The sequence below is a fragment of the Lepidochelys olivacea genome (assembly GCF_965140295.1).
Source record: "Lepidochelys olivacea isolate rLepOli2 genome assembly, chromosome: 21".
Taxonomy (NCBI): domain Eukaryota; kingdom Metazoa; phylum Chordata; order Testudines; family Cheloniidae; genus Lepidochelys; species Lepidochelys olivacea.
In genome coordinates, this window is record NC_140431.1 from 4,518,991 (window position 1) to 4,540,785 (window position 21,795).

The 21,795-nt window shown below is 45.4% G+C and overlaps 1 protein-coding gene across 2 annotated transcripts in view; it reads left to right on the forward strand.

Annotated features, from left to right (window-relative positions):
• PLXNA2 (plexin A2) overlaps positions 1 to 21,795 on the forward strand; it is a 315,976-nt gene that overhangs the window by 254,667 nt on the left and 39,514 nt on the right. For both annotated transcript variants that reach the window (XM_084611054.1, XM_084611055.1), the window contains exons 15-19: positions 4,514 to 4,650; positions 9,116 to 9,283; positions 12,260 to 12,353; positions 18,493 to 18,732; positions 20,453 to 20,596. In XM_084611054.1, the coding sequence (XP_084467180.1) occupies positions 4,514 to 4,650; positions 9,116 to 9,283; positions 12,260 to 12,353; positions 18,493 to 18,732; positions 20,453 to 20,596 (783 nt within the window). The remainder of the gene's footprint in view (positions 1 to 4,513; positions 4,651 to 9,115; positions 9,284 to 12,259; positions 12,354 to 18,492; positions 18,733 to 20,452; positions 20,597 to 21,795) is intronic.

The following is a 21,795-nucleotide window of genomic DNA, read 5'->3' on the forward strand; positions in this document are numbered from 1 at the left end:
GTGCTTCACCACCCTCCTAGTGAAATAGTGTTTCCTAATATCCAACCTAGACCTCCCCCACTGCAACTTGAGACCATTGCTCCTTGTTCTGTCATCTGCCACCACTGAGAACAGCCAAGCTCCATCCTCTTTGGAACCCCCCTTCAGGTAGTTGAAGGCTGCTATCAAATCCCTCCTCACTCTTCTCTTCTGCAGACTAAACAAGCCCAGTTCCCTCAGCCTTTCCTCGTAAGTCATGTGCCCTAGCCCCTTGATAATTTTCTTTGCCCTCCGCTGGATTCTCTCCAATTTGTCCACATCCTTTCTGTAGTGGGGGACCCAAAACCGGATGCAGTACTCCAGATGTGGCCTCACCAGTGCCAAATAGAGGGGAATAATCACTTCCCTCGATCTGCTGGTTCTGTTGAACAGAACCAGCCCCAGGACCGACCCCTGGGGTACTCCGTTTCATACTGGCTGCCACCTAGACATTGAGCCATTTATCACTACCCGGGGACCTTTGTCAAACTAAGATACTGAAGGCCTGATCGAGCCATTTTTTATCATTCACACGTGAATACTAAATATATCTGACTTACTGTCTGTCTCTACATATTTAAATTTCTCCTGCAACCTACCTTGGGAATGGAGTAATTCTGCATCCTGATATCGAATGACTTCCTCTAAGGATGTTAATTCAGTGTCAATTCCATCCATGCACTTAATCAAGAGCTACTCTTTGGGGTAGTGGATTTCCGTTTGTTGAGTGATTGTCGCGTCTTTCCTTTATTTAATTAGTAGCCTTTTGATTCATAAACTTGCGAGACACACCTGGGGTTTTTTGTATCTCCATTTTTGCCTTCACAGGGCACTTTATCCAACCACATTGATTTTATGCTGAGTGGAATCTGTGCATGCAGTGAAACGTTAGCACTTACCAATTGTCCACAATTTGTAAACTAATTGATAGATAAATGAGGCCAGCTCCTGCCGTCTCTCAGTGTTGTGAGCACCACATTGCCCTGGGATTTTATTTATTCAACGATGTTGCACTGGTGCAAAATATTATTGTGCCACCAGTCTGCTGAAGGAGAGAGTCTGAACATCAGTATAACCAGAGAAGGCAATGAGAAGGAAGGCAGTCCGCTCCATTCCTGTAGCACCAGTTACCTGAGAGTCTTAAAGCACTTTACAAATTTTAATTAAAACTCATCATTCCATGTTTACAAACTTTAAAAACACAAGAGGTTTCTTTAGTGTTGTGATGATAAAATCAGGGTTCCATGCTATCAAAAGAAGCACATTTTAAAATCCTCCATTTTATGGGCAGGGAAACTTGAATTCAAGGCTCCAGTTCAGCCAAGCACTTAAGCATATGTTAAAATCTAACCCTGTGCTTAAGCCCTTTACTGAATAAAGACTGGCTTTAAACACGTTTGCCCATTACCCAATTACATTTTGTATGAATACATTGCTAATGAAGGGAGCCAAGCTCTCAGCTCTGGTCAACTAAGCCTACTGTATATGCACAGGGCTCTTGTAACATGAGATGCACCAACACAACCTTCCCCAACAGTGTGGCTCAACCTAGAGGCACAAGCTGTAGGGCTGAGAGGGAAGTTCAGTCTCCATTGCCCACTGAGTCCTTGGTGCCTCTCCCGTGACTGCCAACAACAGGTCTCGTTTATTGCCAGGCGTGGCAGTAGTTGCCATGATGTAGACACCAGCCCACTGGGAATAGAGCTGACACCCTTCCCACAGACCACTAACAGCTACCAGATAGTATTCTGTAGTAGGGACCTGGGTTGGATGATCTGGCAGCCTCAAAGTGAAAAGCCCTGAGTCCCTTTCCCAGACCCCTTAGCCATGCAGACCCCTGCTCCTTGGCAGTTCCTTGGGTTATCCTGAATATTCCAGTTTCCAGTGTAACAGGCAATGGGCATCTTATTGGTCTTTCTCAGATTGCCAATTTTTAAAGGAAAATTCCCTAGCCATGCAGAAGGAACTCTCTCATGGTTTGTGTTAAATAATAACCAGGGCTCAGCTGAAAGTAATTGCAAAGATTAATCTTGGAGTAATACCTTGCAGCACCCTATTAAACATATGCTGAGCATTATTGCTCCTTGCATTGTCCATTTTTTTCAGCACTTCCTTTATTATCATTTCTTTTTCTCAGGCATCAAAACCTTCAAGTACATAATTTCTTTTTGTTATTTGGGGTTCTTTTTCCACCCCATAGCACAGCCACAAACTCCATTAAATACAGTAATAAAATTGATTGGCACCTTAAAACAGGGTTCTGTTCTGACTCTGAAAGGGTTCATGTCTTAGTGAGCTCATTAGGGGACTGATACACTTCAGGATCTATGCTGTCATCTTTGTGACACCCATTTTACCTGGAGAGGTGGAGCCTATCTGTAAATCTCCCATAATTTACATAGAATCATACAAGATAGAAATGGGGAAATCCGATTTGGTTGCCTAATCCCAGCCCTGGCATTTTGGCCAGGGGGAGGTTATAGAAATTTTTTTTTTAATGTTCCTAGCACCTGCTCTTCCCCCTTTCACTTGTTTAAGAGAATGACCTTTTGGGGGTAGAACCTACACTCTGTTCAGAGTGCTACCTCTTGGAAGCTTCCTGAATTTTCAGACACCTTTTACCCTGTCTTGTAATGCTTGAACAAGGCAACACCCAATACAATTAAAAGGTGACACATTTAAAACTGATACAGGGATTTTTTTTTAACATAATGCACAGCTAGCCCCTGGAACTCCTTGCCACAATTTACTGGTCCCAGGCACTTGGTAGGATTCATAAAGGGTTTATATATGTAGAAGAGTGACCACAATGAGAAAACATTACAGTAATTAGAATATAAAGCACACACCGGATAAGTAATTTTTCATGAATTTGGGGTTGTATAGCTAAAGTACACCCACTCAGGAGTTCTTAATTTTAAGCTTTATTAATCAAGAGAATTTTAAAGATAAAAACAGAGAAATTGCAGGAAGTAAAATAAAGATGGTTTTATGGTAGTGCTTAAAAAGCTTAACAGAATGAATTCAACACAAAGTGCTTACTTTATCTAGAAGTAATAATTCCCAAATTACAATAATTAAAATTCTTATCAGCCAGTGACAAATTAATTCTACTATTACTGTACTATTCTAGGAAGTTGATCTTGATATCAGCATGGAACTGTGGATCCTTACAGGTCCCTATCAATTTGCCAGTCAAGCTTCAGCTCAGTTAAGTTCTGGGACTGTCCAGGAAAGTTTAACCGAAAGCCACTCTGAAGTTGGAAATTTAAACAATTGCTTAACTGCTGGCATGTCCATTCAGTTCTGAATTGCGTCTCTTTGCTGTATCCGAGGTTCAGATTTATAATCCAGTGATAAACATCATGTTGTTTTTAATGTTCAAATCCATATTGTATTGGTGGTGTCATTAGAGAAGATAAAAATTGGGTCAGAGAGATAAGCCAACCATTAATTGTTTGAGGAGGAGTCTTCCCTTCTTGGCAGGTTATTCCGTATTTGTCCATTCTGAGGTTCCTTGTGCTTCCCTATGGACCATCTACTACCAGCCATTTTCAGAGCCACAATACTGCCCTAGATGGACTACTGGTCTAATCCAGTCTAGCAGTTCCTTTGATACCTGTAAGCATATGCTGAGGTTTGAAAGCAATGGGGAAAAACAGCACCGATCCAATGTGTGGACTCTGTACTATGAAGCAGGTAGTACCCACAGAATGCAGATGGGATGCTGCCAGTTTGCAGATGAGTCATAAAGTGGTAAGGTGGAAGCAATAGTGAAAAAATTTGGTTATATCCACTCACTGAAAACAAAAAAGTACCTGCTTTCTGCAGATTCTCTTAAAAGGAATAAGTAGCCATTGCTGATGCAAGCAGTATAAAAACTGGCATTGTTACAATGGAAACACTGATGTGATGTCAAAGAGGATACAGGAGTGTAAACTCCCAGGGATGCCCAGATAACTCCTCCTGTCACTGATGGAAGATAGACCCTCCAACCGCAATATTCTTGTTATTGGTTTGTGTGTATTATGGGCAGAGCTGATAGTGCCACATATAGTTAAGGTTGCCCAACACTTCCCATTATAAGACCCTGTTTTCTGTTGATTATAACTTTGCCAAACTCTAACCAACTGGAGTAAAGACTTTGGCAGGAAGTTTGCCCTGTTAAGCGTTTGCCTTTTGCTGTTTCCCTGTGGGGAAGAACACCCATATTTAGCTGAGTTATAAGCCTTTGGGTAAAAAAAAAATCCTAGTTTGGACATGCTCCGTTGAGACTTGTTAGAATTTGGCAGCTGAATTGGGTTGTGGATGCTGAGGTGAGTTTCCCCACATATGCTACTCCCAGCTGATCAGGGCAGCTGTGGCACCAGGCCTATGAACTGAGAATAAGGAGACTCTCTGCTGTGTCTCAGTATTCCCTCAGGCGTGCTCTGATCCTGGCTTGATCCCAGCAGACAAAAACAGTGACCTTCTTTTCTTTCCTTTCCTTCTCAAGAATCCAGCGGTGAGCTCCCTGAGCCCTAGCCGTGGCCCGGAGTCTGGAGGGACCATGGTGACCATCAGTGGCCACTACCTGGGTGCCGGCAGCAGCGTGTCTGTGTTCCTGGGAAACCAGACCTGCGAATTCTATGGGTAAGAAGGGGCAGAGTGTGTCTGTATTGTGATCCCTTCACCCCACCCGAGTGCAGCTTCTAAACTATTCCAGCTGCAAACTCCCGTCCTCTCATTAATCCCATTATGTCATCTTGTCTGTGAGAGCGGTTGAATCTGCCATTGCAATTAGTTGATTCTATGTACATTAATTTTATCCCATTCCATGATTTGCATATTAAAATGATGTCCCCTCCAAAAATTCCAAACAAACATCACAGCAATTGTAGAATCCCTTTTAACAGTCCTCAACCCAGTCCGTCCTGAGCAGCTGTAATCCCGCCCAAACATACTATACGTTCCATACGACAACAGCAGGCCGTGCATACGTGACTGCATAGTGTACATGGAATATATATGCACTGGAACAGGACACCTCTTCATATCTCTTGTACAGCACAGGTGGGATTTTCAGAAGTGCTCAGCATTAGCCTGACTAACCCCACTGGGAGAAGAGTCAGGCCAACGCTGAGTGCGTTTGAATATTCCGCCCAGGGTGTGTAGGATTACAGGGTGAGAGGGGGAACACAGGAAGAATCTGCTCTTTCAGAAAAATGTTCTGTCTGGGGTCATGAAATCAGGCCAACTGCCCACAAATGCCACTTGATGAAGGAGCTCATCCACTTAGAGGCTCCTCCAGGGCAGTGGGGATGTCTCCCTTCTGCGCCCACTGAAGGAGCCTAGGGGAGTCTTATGCAGTAATCCTGTATGCACCTGGCAGCTCATGTACACAGTTTGTGTTTAGTCCTGTTCCAGACCATTGCCCCTTCAGGGGCAGTGGATGGGAGAATCAGGGATATATCATTATAAAATGTTGAGACACATGAGAGAAAGGGACTGTCTGACTCTGCCCCCTTGTACTCTGGGCGGAGGCTGCCAGCTGCTGAGATGGTTTTTGCCAGTCTCTGGGAACCTTTCCCCTCCACTTAAATGCTGGACATTTAATAACTTCAGGGGTAGAACTTCCCTTGGAGCCTGTAGGCCTCTATAATGGCCTGAAACCTGAACCCAGCTGGGCAACAGGAGAGGAGATGCTGGGCTCAAGTCCTGGATGAGGCCTCTCAGGGGGAATAGATGAGGTATATGAAGACTGTGGAGGTGTGATTCCTCTGCTGGAAGATGGAGAGGATCTCAGCTAAGGATGTGTGCATATTGGAATGTTAACAATGATCATTCTGAATCCATCTCATCCCATTTAATCTGAGGACCTCAGAGCACTTTATGCACATTTCTGAATTAACCATCACAACTCCCAGTGAAAGGGAGGAAAGAATAATCCTTCTTTTACAGAGGGAAACTTAATCAGAGAATTTAAGTAGGTTAGCCTAGCTACCAGAGGGAATTATTGGAACCCAGGAGTCCTGACTACCATTGTGGCCCAGTCTGACTCCTAGATCTACTGCCAATTGCAAATCCAGTTGGAGTGCAGCTGGAATTGGTAGGCATGTGGTAAGAGGAGCCACCCAGATTTGCGCTTCCCCCTCAGCCTCCTAGTACATTCTGTAATACCATCTAGTCCCAGGATATATTATGGAGGCCAATGAGAGTGCTGTATATCTGTAATTACTGCTCCCTTCAGCCTTGGAAAAGATAAAACCGAGTCTGTGTTCCCACTTTATGGTTGAACTGGGAAGGGATGGTTTAGGAACACCATGTTAATAAGAGGGGATTTAATGACCTTCCTCAGCTCTTCCCAAAAAGGTCCCATTTATGTCTCTGGAACAGTTAAAAAGGAAAACGGAGCCTGCTTCAAGCTGGTGATTATTTCTGCTGCCTATTTTAATTCATTCTTTTCTGCCGTTGATTCTCTCTTCTGGTTCCTCTCTGCTTGGGCAGAGCCCTGGCAAGTTTTGTGGGGGATGGGGGATGTCCTCCTGTAGGGCCCATGATGGGTGGCAGCATTTACACAGCCCTGAGCTGCTACCAGCCAGTCTGCTAAGAGTCAATTCAGCTAACGACTAGGCACACAGGGGCCATTGGTCCTCACTGTTGGTCAGGGTCAGGGCCCCATTGGGCAATCACACATAGGAGGGAACAGTCCCTGACCCACAGACTTTAGATATAAACTCTAATCCAATATCCTGCTTCCTGCCAGGCCAGATTAGAGCAAGGGGCAGTATCCCACCTCCTTCCATGTTGGATCCACGTATCAGGTAGATTGTGGCTGAACGTTTAGAATGGAGCTTTGTATCAAGACTGTTGGCATCTGTTCCCAGTTCTGCTGATTCGTCCTGACCTTGGGAGAGTCACCTTCTCTGTGCCTCAGTTTCCCCATCTCTATAATGGACAACGCTATTGCTTATCTAGAGCGCCACACTTCATGGGGTATAAAACACTTTGAGATCATCCTGTGCAAGTGAGCTACTCCTTAAGGGCCAAACATTATCATTTATTTATCATCAGTTCCTCTGCCACGCTGCAATTGAAATCAGAGGAACTGGCATGTGTGCATTCAAGGGCAGAATTAGCCTCATACTTTAATCCCTTAAATACATGATTATTTTCAGGCCACCTTCAAATTCTGACCTGCAAAATCCTGCCATGCTTTAAATTATCTGTATGTTCTAATTACACCAGACAAGCAGCAACTTAAACACCGCAAACAGCAGTATATAAATTACACCGTTTTGCCATCCTCTGGCACACTGTGGTCCGTATTGTCCTTGGCCTGCTTTGTGGCAATGAACTTGAATTGTTGTAGAGGTGAGGGAGAGCCTGATTAGATGAAGCAGTTTCTAATGAGATTCCCTCTAATTACGGCTTCCGCCATTCTCCCGTCTCTTGGAAGAGTGGGTAAATTCACCATGATGACATAATAATAGAACAGAAAGCTAATTAACTGATCACAGGGAGCTCAGAGTGACTCTGCCAGCAATGATGCGTCACTTCAAATCTCATGGAAGGGCTAAGCAGGGCCCTGTGAATTCTGATCTCTGGCAGACTAGAGCATCAGCACCAATGCCAGGCCACTGGGATGTGGGGATGCCGGAGATAAAAGGCAGCTGAAAGTGCAATGAGCTCTTTCTGAGCAATGCTGGCTGTGTGACTATCGGGGGTGCCATTCCCAGCGTTTGAGAGGCGAGTGCAGGAAAGGAATGAAAAGAGGGCTCCTTTTCATGGAATCAAGTTGTCGCAACAACGGTTGGCAAAGAATTATTGCTCTTGCCCACCCCTCCCCAAACAGACCCTGCAAGTCCCCGCCAATAAAGAACGTATTCTCTGTTAAAATAGATCGAGTTGGAAGAGTGAGGAGATGTGGGAGGAAAGGGTTAAAAGGAAGATGGAAGAGACAGTGGGAGGCAAGGCGAGAACAGCAGTTTAGTCAAGTCGGCAAAGGTTCCAAACCAAACATAATCCAAATGATTTAAAGTCTTTTTTCAAGGGAGCTCTGTTGTGATTGGCACTAAGGGTCTCCCATTTTTGTCCTCTCCACTTTCCAAGTCAGAGTTGTCTTACCACTGCCAGTGCCATCTGTGGATAAATATAGGACTCGGTCTCCAGGGCTGTCAGTCTGGCACCTTTCATGCCAACACTAACTTCACAGTACACTTATGAACTACACAAGTGTTATTAGACCCGTCTCAGAAATGAACTAATCAAGACACAGAGATGGTAAGTGACTTGCCCAAGGTGTCAGAGTGAATCAGTAGCAGAGTTGAGAGACAAACTCAAGGTGTCCTGGCTCTCATTCCCCTGCTCTAACCACTAACTGATCCCTTTCTGTTGTTTAAGCATGTTGTTAAGCAGCCCACGTAGCAGTTCTTTGGGGCGCTTAGAGAAGCAGATGGTCTGGTCTGTCCAACCACCAGGCATCAGGTCCTGAGGTTCATTCCCTGTTCCACAAGGGGGACAGGAAAACAAAGCTGCAAAGAGAGTAGTGATATGTTCTAGTTCTGCCTGGCCCTTCTCAGGTTGAGACAGGCTGCTTTTCAAGGTCCATGTGTGCCATTGGGGGAAAAGAATTTGGCTTTTGAATAAGCATACAAATCTCACTTGGAAAACAGCCATCTGCTTTCACACGCCTGCAGAAGGCAGCAGGTTCACAGAAGGATGTGAGAGGCTGCTGCTTGGCACACAGAGTAATTTCAGGGAGTCTGACTTTCTCTTTGGATAGGCAGGAGGGGTCTCCTCTTGCATGGATCCCTCATTGCTCCTCTGTGATGTTAATGAATTCTCAGTGTCAAGAGTACCTGACTCCCTACAAGTTTCCACTTGGAAAGCACATTATTTGCTTCCTGTCCTAAATTGGTGGGCAGCATTGCTATTGGGCTATTAACAGCTGCCACATCCCACCCCAGAAACAGCTGCATTTGTGGTAGGAGTCGAGATTGCAGTGGATGTAGAGCCTTCCCTTGGAGGAGCGGCACTACGGAAACGTAAGAGGGTTCCCGTTCCTGTAGCACAGATGCTCTCTGGCTAACCGCTCTCCTGTTTCTCTTTTTCACAGGAGATCCATGAATGAGATTGTGTGTGTCTCTGCTCCGTCAGCACATGGCCTGGGCTCCATCCATGTCTCTGTGAGTGTGGACCGGGCGCAATTAGAGAGCACTCTGGAATTTGAATACATTGATGACCCCAGAGTGCAGCGCATCGAACCCGAGTGGAGCATAGCCAGGTAACAAGAGTCTCTTACAGCTTCTATCACATCTCCTTCCCCAGTGGGAGTGAATGCAGGGCACAGAAGCTAACTCACCAGATATAATAGAACTAGAGACGCGCAAGCTGGTTGGATTCTGTGGGAACTGGTCTAGGCCTTCACCCCGGACTCAAAGGGAGTGTTCTTTAAGGGAGTCCATTCTTTTTCATTCCCTCTTCCCCATATGCCACCCAGAGGCAGGCAGTATTGAAGTACCAGGCAGGAGGCCTTTCCAACCAGGTTCTTGGTTCATTTGGAAGCAGGAAGTGTAGAGAAGGACCACCCCACCCTCCCCCATACCCCGTCCCCACACACACACCCATGCAGTTGCCTGCCCATTCCTGCAGATTCCAACTGTTTGGATAAGTTTGCAAACATGGAGGTGATCCCCTAAGCCAAATTTACCCCATAATCTGAGCAAGCTGCGATCCAGTGTTCTAGTTGGGATCCATCTCTTGTGCTTACCTGCATTCAGATGTGCTCACTTACAGCAAAAAAAAAAAAAAAAAACATAAAGGGGAGGAAACTTATCTTTTTCAAACCCGCACTGATTGCATTTTAGGCAGCTGTTGGCATTTGGTCCTTCATCTGACCTGCTTTGCCCTCCATCTATGTTAGGAATCATACTGGAAACTCTCATGCCATGGGATCCACACTAACTTTAAAAATTATTATGCTCCTTCCTGGTCCCCCACCTACTAGAAAACATGGTTCAGAGCTCAGAGTCCTAGAACCTGCTCCCCTGGGGAGAATACTTTTTGAATTCTCTTTGCTTGTTTGGCTGCCTTTGTCAACATCCAGCTGGTGTCAGGTGACCAGGGGTTAGTTCACCTGTGTAAATATTGAAGACGTTGCTATTAGGCCTTGATCCTGCAAGGAGCTGAACACCCTCCCCTCTCTTGAAAGTCACTGGGTGTTAGAGATGTTCAGCTTCAGGGTGAGGTCTAGAAGCTGCATCCTTGTATGGTGGCTGCAGAGGCTCAGAAAACCCTTTTTAAAGCACCTCAGGGTATGTCTACACTGCATTGTAAGTCCAGTGTTAGTAGTACTCAAGTTAGCAGACGCTGGGTTTGTTAACCTAGGGCTTGAGCATCTACACTCATTTGTAACCCCAGGTTAGGAACTGTTGAACCCTGGGTCCAAACCTGGGGCACCAGCATCTCCAGCTGCATTATGCGTGCCTGAGTCCAACCACCCATATCCAGACTTCCTAGCGCCTTCCCAAAGCGTGGATGCTCCAGCCCTTTGTGGCTCAGTGCAGGAAAACTTGACTGTCCACCAAACTTGACTGTCCAGAGGACAGAGAAAGTCAGCCTATGGGATATTTTTAGTGGACTCCCATAGCATGAGTTCAGTGGGCCTGCATCTACACTCCAAAGCAACAAGCTTGAACCCTGGGTTCCAGCTGGACTCAGGTTCAGACCCTCCATCCCCTTGGGGCCCAGGGACCCAGGGTCCAATCCTGGGTTAGCGCAATTTTGTGTGTAAATGGAAGGGGGGTTAGGCTTGAGCCTGAGTTTGAACCCTGGGTTTACATTGCAATGTAGACATGCCTTCAGTCTCATCTCTCAGGATATACCAGGTAAGGACAAAAGAGAACCTATTTGAATAGCATGTCTCCCATGCAGGGTCCTGAATCAGTCATTGCCAAACATCTACAACCTCCACATTTCCTGAGGTAGAGAATCAGGTCCTGAGTTATTAAACCAGTTGTAATTACCAAGGCAATTACAGCCGTCTCAATCTGTGCAGAGATTCTGGGAGAGCAAATAAAGCCCCAAGATCACTCCCATCTGCTGACAAAGTGCACAATTGCTCATTAAAGTCTCCTTCTTGTAGCTCTGGAGAGTCTGGAATGAAACAAAAAACAGCAGCAACCAAAAAAAAAAAAAAAAAGCTGATGCTAATCGAAATGCACCATTTATCCAAGATTCACTGCTAGGGACAGAATGGCAGGTGCTGCAGCATCACTCTGACGTGTGGAGTCTTAAAAAGCGAGGCCAAAATTATCCCTGCTGTAACTCCATGAATCTGCACAAAGGATGAAACAGGCCCATTAATTTCACATTCAGTAATTTTTTTTAAAAATTGCCAGTGGGAGAAATAAGTGTCTCCTCTGAGAAAAGACCAAGGCAGGTTAAAAGTGATGTCCTCCCTGCAGCCTGAAATCAAGGGTGAGTTGGTGTCTTGAGTGAGAGGGGTTTTGTGGGCTCATATGAATCACTGGTAGAGATGCTAAGAGACATAGCTGGTATTTCCTTTAGAAAGGTAGGGGTGGTGGGCTACTGAAGATGCTGTCCAGCAAATAAAGCAAAAGCAAAGAATAAAAGATCCCATGGTGCTTTTTTCAAACGTTTGGAGGCATTCACACCAGAATCGTGGCCATATTCTAACATGGCTCATTACATTCTGCTTCCCTACATTCCCATGTGGCTAACCAGACAGGTTATTTGTCATCCTTGTCCTGCCAAACCTCTGCTACATGTGGTGGGTGGTGTCTGTGCTGTGCCCGACCTGCGATCTGGAGGCTGGAGAAATAACCATCCCTTCATAGCCCATACCATTCATCATGCAGCACCCTGTTACTTGAAAGACTCACTATATAAATCGTTAAACACTGTGAATAATTTATTGTCCTTATTTATTTGGTCCCGATTGTTTATTTTTTCATCCTGCTGCTTTTGTTTGTGCCGAGCCTTTAAAGTGTTATGTAGGAGGTGACTCTCCGCTGGGGGACAACCGAGACCAGAAAATCCAATTAACTTGAGAGACATCCCTCCCCAGAGACTCCGCAATAGTGTATTAATCCACAGTGTCACCTAGTTCCTGTCGAGTCCACAGAAAACCTCTTTCTGAGATCAACAAGCCTCTGTGTTGCTGGAGCACAGTCGCTAGACGCGGCTGCAGCTCTCCCTGCCAAACTCCATTAACGTGGTGTTCACTGCTTCTCTATAGCGGACACACGCCGCTGACCGTCACAGGGTCCGACCTGGATGTGATTCAGGAGCCAAGGATCCGTGTGAAGTACAATGGCAAGGAGTCTGTCAATGTAAGTAGATGTCATCGAAGTGCAGCTGGCTTCCCCCTGAGCCCTCTTGAGATAAGCAGGCCCACCTTTACCTGTTGAAAGCAGTGAGGTGTTAATAGGCTGGACAGCGGCACAGGTGCATTCTGCCTAAACCAGTCAGGCCTGCTCAGCAGTCCAGGTGTTTCCTGTTCTGACACACTCTGTGGCACAGCTGCTGCATCCCATTGGGAAGCACCTGGAGCGTGCGTGCGTTCAACGTTTTTATATAGCTTTTTGTGAATTCTTTTCAGAACCACCCAAAATTAATCAAATCCACCCTCCATTTTTGAGAAACACCATGTACACTGGCAGCACTATATAAATGCTTGGTAACAGGAAGACTCTTATTGGTTAACGCTCGTCAAATCTAATTTTCTAATTAAATATAAGCACCTCAAACTCAGAAAGGCCTCTTAGGTGTTTTCAAGCTTCTGCCATTTATAACTGTCCCAGCTGAATTGTTTGCTTGTTTTGTTTAACTGGATTTCTAAAAGGAGCTTTGATCAGAGATTGAGATACTATATACCGGGGCATCTGAGTGATGAACTCATTTGCACAGGGAAGGTAGAAATGCCTGAGACAGCGCACTGTAAAGCAAAAGTGCCGATGGAGCCTTTGTCCCAGTGCTGCTGTAATAAAGAGAGTGGGCAGGACAGGTTATTAATTGATATGGCCTTTCGCCTGTCATTAAGGGAGGGAGACTGGGCTCAGATCAACTTTACCCTCCAGTGTTTGTTGTGTTTACCAGCTGGGGACCCCAGGTGCTAGCACTGATTTAACCTTTGAGCTGAGTTCCCCGTCTGGCAAGCAGGCTGGCTGAATGCATGAAACCCTGCATGCTGCCCCAGCCACACCCCCAGCGCGGACCCTGAGGCCCCTAGGCAGCCACTCCAGAAGAGAGGAAACTGTCTTTCATGGCCGGGCTTGGATTCTTTTGCACCTGACTACTTACTCCCTAGGTCAGCAAAGGGCCTGGGAGTTCTGCAGTGGGTGACTTCAGCCCCATGCTACTGAGTGGCCCTATGAGGAGCAAGGTGGATCGGCTCCAAATGGGCGTTGTTGGTGAGACTGCTGAGGAGGAGTTAGTATTTCAAGCCGCGGAGGCCCATAGTGACGGGAAGCAGCAGGGAGTCGGGAATCGTTGAGGCGCATGGCGCTTGTGTCATTGTGAGGCCCAGCTGTATATCATCCGGTACACACACAAACCAACAGCAGGGGAGGGCACTGAGTATACAGAGTGAGGTTGACACACGGACAATGAGAAATGACTTCTGCAGTGACCCAGGGGTGGCTGTACGATACAGGGACTGCCCAGGGCCAGCACAGAACTGCCAGGAAGTCTCAGAAGCTAGACATGGAAGAGCCCTATTAGGTCATCTCCTCAAGGTCAATGTCTAATCCCTCCCCTGGGCCTTGCAAATTCATTTTCTTTTTGAAATGGCCCTTGGTTTTTCCATGCTCTCAGGATCCCCATACCCTAGCCTGAGAGCCCTTCTTCCTCCCAGCAGCCATGGGGGCTCACCCGGACTCATCTCCACAGGCATGCTTCAGTGGAGAGACAGAACAGATATCAATTCCTGGCTGTTCTGCAGAGGCTTACTTTGCCTTGCTCCTTTTGTGCAGGCCCACAGCTAGGTTTGGAATGAGAAATTGCCAGCTTGGGGTTTGTTGTTTTTTAGTAGAACCTCTGTATCTGTCGTGCCATAAATACAGCTCCTATCATAGCAGCTCTGGGCCCAGCAAGCACACGTGGTGGGGGGGGGGGGTTTGCTGGAGGGGGAGAACCCGCCACTGAACAAAAAGCTTTCAAGCTGCTTTTTCCCTCTTGCTGCAATGATCAAGTCATGAGATAAGTTGAGAGGCTGCTTCCCTGTTAAGATGCCTTCCATCGTATGAAATGAAAGAGTTGCATTCCAGTCACATGGGCTGGTTCAAGGGGAAAAGACTGCTGGGAACAAAGGAAGGCAGGGAGCTGCACCATGCAGGTCACGCCAACCAGATGTTCAAGAACAACGAGGTTTGCTGGACGTCGGGTGCTCGTACCACTGCAGTAGGTGTCACTAACAGCACTTGCTTTTAGTGGCTACATTGGTCCCAGTTTTGCAGCATGACACAGAAATGCACATGTGGCCCCTGTGCCTGCAAAGCCCCAGATTGTTGCGTGCGGAAGGGAGCTGGTGTGCAGAAAGTAAGGTACCCCTTTCGTGGGCTGGACTGTGGCTCTTTAAGGACTTGTGTGCATGGGGCTGTGTGTGTTTCCTCATCCTTGTTGTTATGCCTCCCTCCTAGTTAGCTCTAACTGAGCCCCTTATTTAAACCATTTGTCCCACACTTCATAAACCACCATGGAAAGTTAAAAAGTCAATAAATAGAACTATGTTTTTCCCTTTGGGCCCAGACTGTGTAAATTGCATTCTCCCCAGGCGCACTCAGCAGAACAGCTGGCAGCATACCCAGGCCCCTGCACGGGTGCCAAGTGCACAGTGCTGCTCTTTAGCTAGACCCTTTCATTCCCTTCTTTTGCCCTAAAAACTGGTCAAACCTCCACCCTTCAGCCTGCTGCACACAGAAGCACATTGGTATCTGGCTGAGCTGCTGATGCCCTTTATCCTCTCTTGACCTCCCTGAGAGCAAATTGAGCTGAGCTTTCATCCCTAAGAACTTGCAAGGGAAAGCACAGATAGAGCTCTTACTTTGCTTCTGCAAAGTTCTAGTCCCAGGCTGTCACACTTGCAGATGTCTGTTTTTCTAGTTCTCTGGCTGAACTGAAAAAGTTGAAAATATTTTGTTTTGGGTTGAACAAAACATTTCTGCATTTTTCAGCAGCTGGAAATTTTGTCCAAATAATGTCACCCAGCCCTGGTGACAGCCTTTGTGCTGCTATGACGTTAATTAGTGATGGTTATCATTTATCTTGTCCTGTTTTATCTGTTTGAGCTGTTGTGCATTTGGATGTTTTATGAGCTTGAATGATGTTATGTGAGGCGCCCAGAATGCTGTAAAAATCCAGTTTATTATTATTATTTAATGACTTTCAAGAGCCATTCTGCATGGAAACAGTTTTGCTTTCACTCAGAAGCAAAATGACTTTTTAGATCTGCTCAGCACAGAGAAGCTTACGGGTCACACTTGAGAGACTGATTTTAAGAAGGGAGGTGTTTCAGATTTTGTGGGAATAGTGGAAGGAATATCAGATGTAGGGAAGAGAACAGGCCCTTTTTGCTGAGGTGTTCTCTGAATGGTTCAGGAGTCTTTTGAATTCCACCATGTTGGGGAGGAAATGTGTCTCTGCTAAGATGATAGAAGTGGGGTTAGTGGAATTGGTATAAGACTAAGCAATAGAGCAGTGGTTCTCAATCTGTGAGAACCATTAAAAGAAACTGTACGTCCCCGAACTTGCACCTAAATCTCAAGATCCCTGTGAGGTGAGGAAGTATTCTCCCCATTTTACAGATGGAGAGCTGAGGCACAGCGTAGGTGAAGTGAATCTCTCAAGGACACACAGGGGTCTGCAGCAGAGCTGGGGACTGAATCTAGATATCTTGAAAAAAGAAAAGGAGTACTTGTGGCACCTTAGAGACTAACAAATTTATCTGAGCATAAGCTTTCATGAGCTACAGCTCACTACAGAAGTGAGCTGTAGCTCATGAAAGCTTATGCTCAGATAAATTTGTTAGTCTCTAAGGTGCCACAAGTCCTCCTTTTCTTTTTGCGAATACAGACTAACACGGCTGCTACTCTAGATCTCTTGAGACTCCGTCCTGTGCTCTGTCCTTCCTGATGCTGCAGAAATAACACTTAATATTAATTTAGCACTTTCCACCCAAGGAAGCTGAGCTGAAGCGAACCCCGGGTTTGCAAGGATCTAGGTAGTGTCCATGCATGCTGTAATGAGATGTATGCTCACTTTAATATTCATCACCAACTGAACCTGAGAATACTCTTTCCGTGTTGCAAAAAGACTGAACTTGTTGAGTGCTACCCTGGGAAGGGTTAATTACTTAGCAGACCTGCCTTTTCCCTTCCCCCCATGCTCAGGTCTGAACTCTGCTTTTTTTTTTTAATTATTATTATTATTATTATTATTATTATTACAAAGATAATTCTAAATACACAAATCTGAGTGGAATTAAATCTTCTGTTTGTGGAGGGACGCCAAATTAAACATCCCCTGAAGCTTTATAGGGCCTGGTTTCTAAATAAATTAGCAGAGAAAGCTATGCTCTGCCTCCAAACAAACTCTTCCCCCTACGGAAGCGGGGAGCAATAGGCATCCTCAGCCCAGAAGGAGTCGACCTTCATTATACCTAGAATCCTTCAGTATCCGTTGATTATTCTTCTGTCTCTTCGGTATTAAAAGATTGTCTCTGATCACAAATGTGTAGCCAAGACTAGACATTAATTATGGGTCCAGTTCAAAAGCATGTTTGGCAAATACAGTGCAGCAGAAGAGAAAAAAGTACTTAGCAATCTGGTTTGTGATTCTTTAGTTGTTTAAGCCATTTTCAGTTTGAAGCTCTATCTCTAGCTCCACTCTTGTGTCCTTGTGCTGGTTTAGAGGGGACACAAACTCTCCCAAAAACGAGACTATAATGATTCATGCTTAAGCAAATGATTCGGGCTAAATACCAATCCATCAGAATCTGCAGAGGGAATTTAGAGAGGCAGAATGCAATTAGCCAAGCCAGAATTTAGCTAGCGTACAAGGGTCCATGTAACATTAATGACCAGGAGAGATTAGAACCCTGTTTTTTGTATTACTCCTGTAACCCTCTCTAGTGCTGTGCTGGTAATTCAGTACTGATTTGGAAGGAAGACTGCAACATTCTGTAGAATCCACATAACTGCCTATAGCCTTTGGGCATTCCTTCCCTCTTCAGGTACTGGCCAGGCTCAATAGAGTGTGAGGACAAATAACATCACAGCCTCAGGTGCTATGGATGCAGACTATCTTTTTGGGTTTTAAGTTGCAGGGGTGCAACCTCTCCCTCAGCTTGCTCCTCCCAAAATCTTCTGGCTGGCTTTCAGCCCATAAGGGTAACGTTTATATGCAAATATTTCAAATAAGGTTTCCTTCAGAAAATGCTGACATCCCCTTCACTGTATTATCTCAACCTGTCTGTGTGTGTGTGTGTGTGCGCGATATGATTTGACTTCCATAAGCACCACTTTTGCCTCTTATTGTCTGTTTTTCCTGCTACAGCCCTTCATTTCCACCCACCCACGACATGTCAGTAACACCCACTCACACTCACTTATACAAGCGTTAGCTCCTCTGAATTTGGTCCTCAGTCCCTAACTCGTTGCACTGTAAAGTTTAAAAAGATACCAGGTGTTCACAGGCTCAGCATAAAGGCAAATTCTATTCTGCTCTCCTCTTTCCTACTTGCCAAGTTGCAGAGGAAGAGACATAAGATAGACAAATGCAGCTGAAACCCCTTTCACAGCTACTGAGTGCCATGCTTTTAAAAGCAATGACTGCAGCCAGATTCAGATCAGCACAAGAGAGAGTGCTTGCAAGAGGTTTTATTAACATCTTGCAACTGTGTGTGTGTGTGTGTGTGTTGCACTGATGAGCTTTGGTAACACGTTCACATTATTTCCAGTGCGTTAGAACTATGGTCCTTCCTGTGTAATACATACCCCTCTGTACCCTTTTCAGCTTCCCATATGCTGTCCCTCTAACCACATGTCTCTGGCCTGCCCTGGAAAGACCGGCTCTAAACTGAGAAGAAAATTCACCTCCCATATCCTCTGCAGAGGCCAGCAACTGTAATGGTAGCGTTTATGCTGTGGGTACCTGTCTCACTAGGAATAGCATTGCAGCTATTTCAGATAGAGGCCAGTAAACAAAACAAGTCTGCTGACAATGGCCGGTTTCAGCTGGGATAGATTTGGAGTCTTGTGTATCTTCCAGTCTGAAAGGGCCAAATTCAGCTCTGGTGTAAGGGTTTTAAAAGACAATTAGCAACTGTATAGTAGACAAAGCCTAAATGAGTGTAACTGCATGGAAGTCAGTTAATTTGCCACTGGATGTTATATCTGGGCAAAGATCAGACTGTAAAAGAGATTTCTCATTCGAAGTGTTAATCTTCCTCTCTTGTTTCCCTTTCCTGTCCAGGTCTGTAAGATTGTGAACACAACTACCCTGACTTGCTTAGCTCCACCTCTCACTCTTGAGTACCGACCTGGCTTGGATGCTGTTGAGCGACCGGACGAATTTGGCTTTCTCTTTAACAATGTGCAATCCCTGCTGATCTATAATGACACTAAGTTTATTTACTACCCAAACCCAACATTTGAGCTTCTGAGCCCTACTGGGGTTTTGGATCAGAAACCGGGATCGCCCATCATCCTCAAGGTACGCATGCCGGAGACATTAGTTCCAGTAGTTTGCACAGTCCAGCTGCTCTCTTTCGTTCAGAAAGCTGCGTACGCTGGAATGCAAAATGAGTGTCATGGGAAAGAGTGACGTCTAAGCCCCAGGAACAGGGCTGTGGATCAAGTCCTTGTTACAGAGCTGCAATGCAAAACAGCTTGGCTACAGCCCATAACTGCTGGTCAGCTGGCAAACTCAGTGAGGAGAGGGGAAGGTTTGAAATATATAGGATCCCTGATATCACAGATTGACTCAGCCCTTCACCTTTCCCAAGCAGGTAAATGCATTTGCATCTGAAAGAACCTCAGAGTAGACCTTAAAAACTGCCAGCTCTGCATGAACATTAAAGACCCCTGCAGGACTTTTTGTGTGAGCAGGGGTTTGCTCTAGTGTTATAGAGCAAACTTTTCCTCCTTTTCCCTATTGTGTGGCACCCTCCAGATGTGGCACTGTTTATGTGGTGCTGCGTAAGCACCTTGGGTTGAAAAGTATTCTGGCAACATCAACTATTTCTTATTAAGTAGGGTGCTATTAGTTTATGACCTTCTAAGTGAAGAAGGAAGAGGAGGTAAAAACTCCTTACCTTATACAGTGTGGGGAAAATCCCCGAGCCCAAGGGAACTTTGTCTGGGTAATTCAGTTGCTCACATTCTTAGGCCTAGCCTACACTAGAAAAAGGTTTGTGGTATGCTGTTTTGGCACACCCTCCTAGTGTAGACGCAGGAGTGCTTTTGCAGGTATAGCTTATACCATATCCCTGAATGAAATAAGCTACATGGGCAAAAGTACTTTTTTGCTGGTATAACTGTGTTTTCACTAGGGCTTTTTCCAGAATAGTAGTGTCGTAAAAAATCATGCCCCTACAGTACCACATAAAGTTTTATTAGCTTGAGACTCTCACAAATCTGAAGCCTCGTCTACATTTAAAAGTTTTGTTGCTTTAACTGTGCCAGCATAGTTAAAGTGGCGTGCAAAAACCCTCCCAAAAACCTAGTGTGGACACTGTTATACCAGTATATACGTGATTATATCTGTATAGCTTATTCTGGTTTAGTAAAGCAAAATAAGCCACACCATCTTACACTCGTATAACGGTGTCTACATTATAGCTTTTACTGGTTTAAAAAAAAATCACATCTCTATCTGACATAGTTGTGCCAATTGAAAGTACCCAGTGGGCCTGAGACACAGCAGTACAACAGGCTTTGTCTGTGTCTACACTGGCACTTTCATCGTTAAAACTTTTGTTGCTCGGGGTGTGAAAAAACACACCCCTGAACGACAAAAGTTTTAGCGACGAAAAACACCGGTGTCAGCAGGAGCTGCGCTCCCGGCGATGAAGCTACCACCCCTCATTGGAGGTGGTTTTAATTTTGTTGCCAGGAGCGCTCTCTCCCGGCGATAAAGAGCAGCCACACACCTTACCGCACCGTTGTCAAGTGCACAGTGTAGACATAGCTTTAGAGATAGTAATACCCCTTGTAGGCCTGTCTTCTCCACCCTCCATTATTGGGACCCAGGGTGTAAATGATATAGAAATGTTCTGCCAACTGGAGAGAGAAGCCAGTAGAAATTGAAAAGGGGTGACACCAGGCTTTCCTTTCAAAGCACATGCAAGCTGTGACTGAGGATAAAAGGCAGATGAGTAATGGCCAAGGAACATGCTGAATCTTTATACAGTCTTCTCTACCTTTGTCAATAGGGCAAAAATCTGTGCCCACCAGCTTCCGGAGGAGCAAAGCTAAACTACACTGTCCTGATCGGAGATACCCCCTGTGCTGTCACTGTGTCTGAGACCCAACTGCTGTGTGAGCCCCCCAACCTCACCGGGCAGCACAAAGTTATGGTGAGGTCAAAACACCATCTGGCTACCTTATATATCTATGTATCTAATCTTTCCTTCCTTCCTTCCTTCTTTGTATGGCTCACTGAGGCAGCTGAGTGCCATTTCTCCTAGCGTTGTCAGGAATCAGATAGGTTTTACCTCCCTTTATGGCTGTTTAATAGGAAGTTAAGCATTGCTGTGGATTAGAAAGGAGGAAATCTCTATCCTCTCATTGGAGATGCCCTCCCACTATCCAGGCTTGTTAGAGATTCCAAGAAACTCAAGTATTTATGTCAGCAGGACATCAGTACCAGGTATCATATTCTTTCACCGTTCTTTATTTGTTGTTCATTCTATAAGGCATGAGTGAATTTCCTGTAACATTTGCAGGGGTCAAGAAGGAATTTTGCTTCTGTGGACAGCATGGTACAATTGGCCAGGTGTATTGGGGGACTTTTGGCTTTTCCTGAAGCATCAGAGATTGGCCACTGCTGAGTACTAAATTTGATGGGCTAGCATCTGATCCAGCATGGCAGCTCCTGTGTTTTCATTTACTGCAGCGTTAGGCAGTGTTACTCCTCTCTGATGCAGTTAGAGACCAAGTGGGCAGCTGCTGAAGTGTCTGGGTAGAGCTCAAATGAGGCTTTAATTGTGATTTATTTTTCTTCAAGTTCAGCAACCAAAACATATTTGAAATATCACAGTATAATTCACACGAGAGCTTCCCTGCTGATAGTTGCTTATATCTGAGACCTTGGCACATTCGAGAAAACCCTAACCCACTATAACCCCCAGTCTGTTTATACCACAGCTTTCATATATAGCCTCTTCTCTTTTCTCTTCTCACCCAGCCCGCGTTCTTGGTTTTCCTTGAACTCCTTTGCCAGTGGAATTGTCACTCTGTCTCTAATGTCCGCAGTTTACAAAAGGGAGTTGAAAGCCTGTGAAATGAAAGTCAAATGGAGCCATCAGATAATAAGAACAAAGCCTGAGATAGTGAAAGGCTGAAGTATTTATCATGAACTGAAGCCATCTGTGTGTTTCAAATAGGCTGTGCCCTTTCTTTTTTGAAGACAGCCAGTGTTCATATGGTCTTAGTTGTAACTGAGACAGGCTGTTTACCATGTCTTCTGACAGCATCTTTGCAGACTGGGGAATGATCTCCCTAACCAATAAAGAAAGGGGCTTTGGGAGCAGAGAAAATCTATCCGCCATCTGAG